We start from the raw sequence: 7603 nt of genomic DNA, 5'->3' as shown, positions 1-7603 counted from the left end.
CGTTCAAAAGTTTAGGGTCACTTAGAACTCTCCTTGTTTTTGAAAGAACAGCAATTTTTTGTCCATTAAAATAACATCAAATTGATCAGAAATACAGTGTAGACATTGTTAATGTTTATTTCAAATTGTTTAACTTGGGACAAATGCTGATGCTCCAGACACTCCATTAGTCTAAAGGCCAGTTTTATTGCTTCTTTAATCAGAACAACAGTTTTCAGCTATGCTAACATAATTGCAAATGGGTTTCCTAATGATCAATTAGCCTTTTAAAATGATCAACTTGAATTAGCTAACACAACGTGCCATTGGAACACAGGAGTGACGCTTGCTGATAATGGGCCTCTGTACGCCTATGTAGATATTCCCTAGAAAATCAGCTGTTTCCAGCTACAATAGTCATTTACAGCATTAACAATGTCTACACTGTATTTCTGTTATTTTAATGGGCAAAAAATGTGCTTTTCTTTCAAAAACAAGGACAGTTCTAAGTGACACCAAACTTTTGTAAGGTAGTGTGTGTGTATATATATATATATATATATATATATATATATATATATTAAAAAGCAATTAAGCACTAGGAACATATTGTATTTCTAAGCTCCAAACAGCTTTACAAAAATAATCTGTTTAGACATTGCCGTTTTTTGGGAGACTTTTTAAGAGACAACACATCAAAGGGTGGAAATCTCACTCCAGCAAAGAGTGTTTAAAGTAATTGTCCAGGGATAATAGGGAGAAAACACAATCAAATACTTTCACTTTTAAAGTTCCCCTTCAACTAATTTTAATGTAAAACATCCCTCACTTGCAAACACAAGGTATCATGTGTGAGTAGAACCGCCCACGTATAATGTAACAGAGTAAAACCCAGAACACAGTTAAATAATTGGGCTTAAATAATTGTTTTTGTCCCGTGTTACTACTTCCCATCAGTGACTCAGTGATGATATCACTTCCATTACCGGTCAGTGCAAAATACAACATTAGAGATGATTAAAGTAAAAGATTGACAGCTACAAACAAGACAACTTGATATCAGCTGACCTGCAGCAGTAACATTAACTAGCTGATAAACCTGGAGTACCCAAGTCTTTTCATGACCACCCCACATGTGTCCTCTATCAGTCTGATGTCCTTGCGAGGCATGTTCTGCCTCCATATGTTAATGTTTGCTGGTGATATGTCCCCCTCGTACATCAGGTTGTACAAGTTTGTGGAGGTGGTGAACATGAGCTGGTTGAGGGCCGCCGGTGTGACCGGCACCCCTAGGAACCTGTGGATCCTTTCAGCTGTCTCCTGGGGGAAAGTGACTATGTCCTCAAACCTCACCTGGAGGTAGGCCTCTGCCTGGAGGCTCCCACTAACCCGGAGCACTGCGGCAGTGTGTGCCAGCCACAGGTGAGCCAGCAGGAGGACGGCGCTGGCCTCCGAGTGGGACAAGAGCCTCCGGATCATTCTGAACTCAGGGGCTGAGACTGGGCACCGGTCCCTGGTACTGCTACTGTTACCGTCCTCCTTGAATATCAGGGACAGGTGTTGAGGAATGTTTTTAAGGGAGTAAAAGCTGGGCTTACTGTTATAGAGCATGAGATAGATCCACGCCCGGGGGTCTCTGACTACATTGATGGCCCTCAGGGACGGGCCCACCACCTCCTGAAGGAAGGGGAGTTTGAGCCCCCAGCTTCCACTCCTCATGTTGAGGACCACTCGGGCATTGGGGTACTCACTGACGTGGCGCCTCATCTCCCTGACGTACTCAGCATCCCGGTCAAGGCTGCCCCTCATCTTGCCCCTCAGCTCCGCGGCAGGCTCCTTCCTCCTGGTCCTCTTCCTCCTGTCACTGCCGGGGCCTGGGGCTCTCTGGGGCAGCTTGGCCCTGCTACTCTCCACTAGCTGGATGTTCTGCAAGTGCAGCTTGGTGTTGTGGACCAGAGAGTGCAGCCAGCCCTGGATGATTTTAAAGCGTCCACGCAGGGCGTCCATTCTGGACCACTCACAGGCATCAACCAGCGAGTCAAATTCGAACTCGGTCTCTGGAATGTCTACATGCTCCGTGGGGACCCGAATGTAAACAAAGTCGGAGCTGTTGTCAAAAAGGTTCTTAAGTATTTCAGATCCTGAGCCAGGCAGGGTCGTTATGACAACGGTTGGCAGGGCAAAGCGATGCTGATCATAAAGTCTGATTTGTTTGCTGACCTCTGGGTCAGTGCTGACACCTTTCCATTTGACCCCACATAGGAGTTGATCGCAGGTGTTTGACACGAACAACAACGCAGCTATCCACAGTATGAGCACCGAGAACAGAGCATAGCGCATCAGTCTACTGAAGCACACATAGAACTTTCTCTGCAGGGTCAAAAAAACAATAGCAACACAAAGTATCACCCCCGCTATCACATTGACTGTGAATCCAAAATCAAACAGCTGATTGTCCACTGTGTTTTGTTTCGGAACCAGGTGAGTCCCCAGGCCATATCGAATGATCTGATGTCTGTCCTCCATTTTGGCATAACCCCCAAATCCTAAATAACTTAATCTTGTTCCTATGTCTTTATAGTTTGTAACAACTGAAACTATTTTCTCTGTGTTGTTTACAACTAGAGATAGTCTGACACCATTTTTGCTACTGTCCAGAAATCGACAGTTGGACACTTTGACATAAGGTCCATGCATCACATAGGCCACTCGGCTTACTGTGCCCCTCATGGGGAAAGTGACGTTAACATACTGTGTCCACCTCTTTTTGAACTCCGCAGCCTGCTCGGCCTCCTGTATCCTAGTATCTGGGCTGAGACCCTGACTGTCAAACCAGAACATTTTATAATGAGCATCCCACACATCCATCAACGCCCCATTGTACTTGTCCATGAATTTATAGGGGACATATTTAAAGTCAATGTCGAGGTTGTGGAAGAACGCACTCTGCGAGGTGATGGGCGAATCGTCCAGCTTCTCAACATGGTCCAGTACTAGCAAGGTCTGGGAGTCGAGCAGCACCAGTGCCCTGTACACACTCTTCAGCCGCATGGCAGGAGAGTAAGCTGGGGCTGCCTCCCCGCTTACAAACATAGTGTCTCTATGGGAGGAGGCAGCGATCAGCTCCCCAGCAGCATCCCCTACCCCTTCATCTGTCCAGCGCAGCCATTTAGCACACTCCCCCAGCTGGCCCTCCCATGGAGCGTTACACTGGCTGCTGGGAGAGGGGCCGAACACCAGCACATTGTTCAGATAACTGTACTTAGGCCCATAAAGTGCTTCAGACACAAATACCTGTCCATTAGGGGCAAAAGTGAAGGAGTTTTGGTCCGGGTGCTCATGGCCTGGGTTGAAGCTATTCCAGCCGTCCAGCCATGAATAGGGCTTTGCATGAACGATGTCATACACGGCACGGCCACCCAGCTTCCCGGATTTAAAGGAGACAAATGTGTTTCCCTGACTGTTGGGCAGCCCGGCTCCGTACGTCACCACACCCCAGTTGGAGAAAATATGCATCCTGGCTTTGCCAAAGCCATGGGGAGGTTGTGCCGCGAGATGGGCATTGTACCAGATGTACTCAGTGTGTAGGGTAGTCCAGCGCTGGGCAGAGGACTGACCCATGGGACCGTCCTTGGGCCTGTGCTTTCTAATCTGCTGGGCTAGCCAGTTCCCAGTGCCGTTTCTTATAACAAATGTGTCTAGGAACACCAGCTGGCTCTCTGGGCCATAGAACCAGTTGTAGTTGGAGTCGGCTATGCCCACAGTCCTCTGAAAGCCAGGCAGCAGAGTGGCATAGTAGAACCAGAAGTGTTCCCGCAGCCAGTTGTTCTGTGTGTTGTCAATGTTGAAATGACGTTGCGCTAAGAAAACATACTGCGTGATTGACTTGGCTGTATAGCTCCCGTATGCCACGCCCTCATCTAGTGACCCGTCCACAATGTGGTTTAGGAGAAACATGGTCTTCTCCATATAATTGACTGACACCTGTTTCCAAACCATTGTTTCTGGGTCATCGTGGGTGCCGACCACAATAGCCCCAGTCAAGATGGCTAATATATTAGTGGTTTGATGATTTTGGAGATACTGCTTCCCCCAACCCCTATACTTAGATGTTTCATACAGCTCCTCTGTCTCAGAGAGAATTCTCTTGAGGTAAACATCCCGTCGGTGCTCGTCCAGGAACGAGTAAATAAAGTCATATGCGGTGGCAAACCCAGTAAGTGAGTGTGCCATGGGCACCTCATCATTGGGCGCACTGGTCACCTTCCAGTCCGGGTAATTTGCCATTCGATCCATAAACTTCATAAGAAACTGCAGGGCACCTGAGTCCTCTGGGCACAGCAGGCAATACAGAGCAAGGGGGGGTAGGTTGTTCCCGTAAATCTCATTCCACTTGCTAGTAAACTCCTCATGTTTTGCAGGGGGCATGTAAAGGGGCACATTGGACAGCATGGTCAAGACCGCTGCTCTGATTACTTTGAAAATGTGGCTGTGTGTGCTGGATGATCTTTGCCTCATAAGCTGTACATCAACTTGGTTGAAATACAGGTTGGGGTGAGAATCGGTAGATTGAAGTTTTCGATGCTCTGATGCTTTACCCTGGGTGAGTTTGAGCGGCACCAAATCATCCGTAAAAATATATTTTTCGGACGCGTTGAATACACCCGAAAAAGCCATTCCCACTGCCATGAGTGCCAGTAAAAATATATAGCACCCTATCCACTTTTTTGCCATGGTCCAAGACATCTTGTTGTTGTGTTGTTTATATTATCATCTCTTTTTTGAAGCTGAATGGCAAACGTAAGTATTTTTCAAAAACTTCAGAAATGTATTTTGGAGACATATTCAAATATATATGAGATGTGTTTTCTGACAGTTCAATCTCACATTCTCTATAAAAAAAAAAACGACAGACTATATTCTTTCACAATAAAATAACATGCATTCTACAATACCAGTCAGCGTGAATAATTGCCAGGAGGCCAGAGCTTGACAGCACTAATGTTCTGTCTACTGTATAGGCTACTCCAGTCCAATACCGTACAAAACGCACAATGTCCATCTCCACTTGGAAAGATTTGAAAACGCAGCAGCCAGATAAAGTTGTGGAGGTGTGCACATCTGTTCTAACCCATAAAATAAAAGTACAATCAAACAACAATTTTACATAAATAATTTAGAAAAATTAAACATAGAATTATCCATGAATCTGTTCGTTTTTGCCGGCACGTTTTCAACCCTCACTGGAGTGTGGCGCATGGAGTGACTGGTATCTCTCCTGCTGCGTGCAGCAGCAAACTCCTTTTCATCTCTCCCCAAAAAACATTTCCTCCTGGAAAAACATCAGTCAGCCCCAGTCCGTGTCCGGTCCAATCACAGACACCCAAAGGCTTTTTATTCTCCTCGATCGAGCTGAAATATCCACAAACCAAAGAAAATAGCGCATTTCCGCATTTAACATTGCGAGCTGTCGCGATGATGTACTGTCCCAATCCAAGGTTTAGTCGTTTTCCATTCTAAAATGATGTATTCTCCCCTATTCGCAGTTTGTCTTCTTTCCCAAACCAACGAACGTTAGATTAAGTGGCTAGTTAAAAAGGGAAAGTTGTCGTCACTGCCAAGTATTCAAAAGAGACATAACATTGTCAATAAAAAAATTAAAAATACATTCCCAGAAATAGACAAACGTTCAGGCTGGAAAATCATTGCAGCCTAATCAGCTGCTTTGCGCTCGCTTATGCCACTCCGGCATATATACTGCATCACACAACAATTGCGGTTGAACATGTATGTATCTTGCTGCGTCTGATGTGTCCGTCCTACTTACTGTATTACAGTGTGATATTGTTTTCTAGCAGTCAGTGAAAAATGTACACCTTACTACCTGTAGAGGGAGCCGTGATTTTGGAAGCGCGCTCTCAGATTTCCCTGCGCGAGAATGCAGCTGTGAAATGTGAAGTTCAATGAGTTGCAGATTATTGTGTAAAAAAACAACAGCACAACGGCCGCAAATTGGAATTACTCTATCGTGAGTTAATACTTTTAGCCTACATCAAATTAGTAGAAAACCTATATGTCCAAAAACCTGTTGATGGATCTTGCCAATAATGAATGTCAATCACACCGACAATAGTGTGTAAATGTTTAATTACAGCGTCATTGAAGTCTAATAACAATCAGCATTATCTAATTACTCTGCCACTGCATGGGCACCTTAATCAGTGCCGGGATGCCATGTACTTTAGAAAATAAGAAAAGTAATTAGCCTACTGAAAGGACCATAACAGTAAACAACACGTGAGAATATGAGACATGTATTCACTGTAGGAAATTTTGTGTTTTTATTTCACTGTGGCTGCCTTTTACTTTTTACTCATTGCCAGACTCATACAAGCTCATAGTGTCTACATGGAAGATATTCTGTGGGAACCACCTCACTGAGTTGCACTTTCAGACTACATGTAAAAAAAAATGGACCAACAGTTACCCTTATCAGCCCCTTTGCAGGAGTCATGCATCTAGATCTCCCCAAGGACACAACTCTCCTCTTCCACCAGGGAGAGAGAGAGAGATGGAGGCTCCTGTGCCACATCCACTTCCCTTCCTTGCCTTTCAATACCATTAATTGTCCATCTGTTCAGGTTCCAGGTCTCTCAACAGTATACCGGTGACTCATTTAATCTCCATTAAGCGTCCCCCTCCTCCTTCCTTATTATAATTTTTTTTTTCTCAAGAGAATTCGTCTTCAAAGATGGCTAAATGAAAGTGAAAAGCTAGATTTCTCTTGCTTCTGATACGCAAGGATAAACGTAATCCCTTGTGTTTGCTACAAACACTTCCCACTGGGCAGAAACGTCAATTCAATGTCTATTCCATGTTGGTTCAACAAAAATGACGTGAAATAACGTTGATTCAACTAGTGTGTGCCCAGTGGGTTTTGCCTTACAGAACACGCCTTGAGGGAGAAACAAATAACATTCTTAAAATGAGATGAAAGGCAACAACTTACAAATGTCAGATATGTATTTTAGACGGAGCAACATTGGATCGACTGAGCTGCCTAATTGCAAGAGTCTTCTGCATACTGTGATGATGGAGTCCCATTACCACGAGATAAAAACACTCTAATCACTATTATCCACAGCTGTCGGTGCCTACGGCCCTGAACAGGAGGTCTTGAGGTTGTTGCTTGGCACGCGTTGCCTAGTGACGTTTCAAACACATCAGATCAGAAGAGGTTGAATGCTATAGCTCTTTGTTGCCAAAGATGTGTCAAACATGGCAACATGGCATCCACACACAGAGAGAGACAGATTCTTGACTGACAAGCGATAGGTGGCCCTTTGCCATTCACTACTGTTCGTAGTGGTTGTTTGAAGTATCAGAAAGCTCAGGGTTTGGCTGGGGTTGGGGTAAAAAAGGTCTGGTCATGCATATTGAACAGGGAGGTGTGAACAAACAGCCGGTGCCCTTATTAAAACCGTGGCATGCTGGGAGCAAAGGGAGGAGTGAACCAGGGTCCTATGAAAGACTCCTCTCAGTCCCTGCAGAGAATATCAATTCCTCCCCCAGAGTCTCGGGGTAACACAGCATGCCAGCGTCCTGCATGATGGCCTCTGGGTAG

General features: G+C 45.1%; 1 protein-coding gene across 1 annotated transcript; it reads right to left on the bottom strand.

Moving 5' to 3' along the window:
• Window positions 1-567: 567 nt before the first annotated feature.
• LOC106590194 (dermatan-sulfate epimerase-like protein) lies at window positions 568-5857 on the bottom strand. Its single transcript, XM_014180933.2, has one exon. The coding sequence runs from the start codon at window positions 4723-4725 to the stop codon at window positions 1066-1068; it is 3660 nt and encodes a 1219-aa protein (XP_014036408.1). The 5' UTR covers window positions 4726-5857; the 3' UTR covers window positions 568-1065.
• Window positions 5858-7603: the final 1746 nt, after the last annotated feature.

The sequence above is a fragment of the Salmo salar genome, chromosome ssa29 (assembly GCF_905237065.1).
Source record: "Salmo salar chromosome ssa29, Ssal_v3.1, whole genome shotgun sequence".
Lineage (NCBI taxonomy): Eukaryota > Metazoa > Chordata > Actinopteri > Salmoniformes > Salmonidae > Salmo > Salmo salar.
Note: the sequence above shows the minus strand (reverse complement) of the source record. Positions and strands in the feature narration are given on the sequence as shown.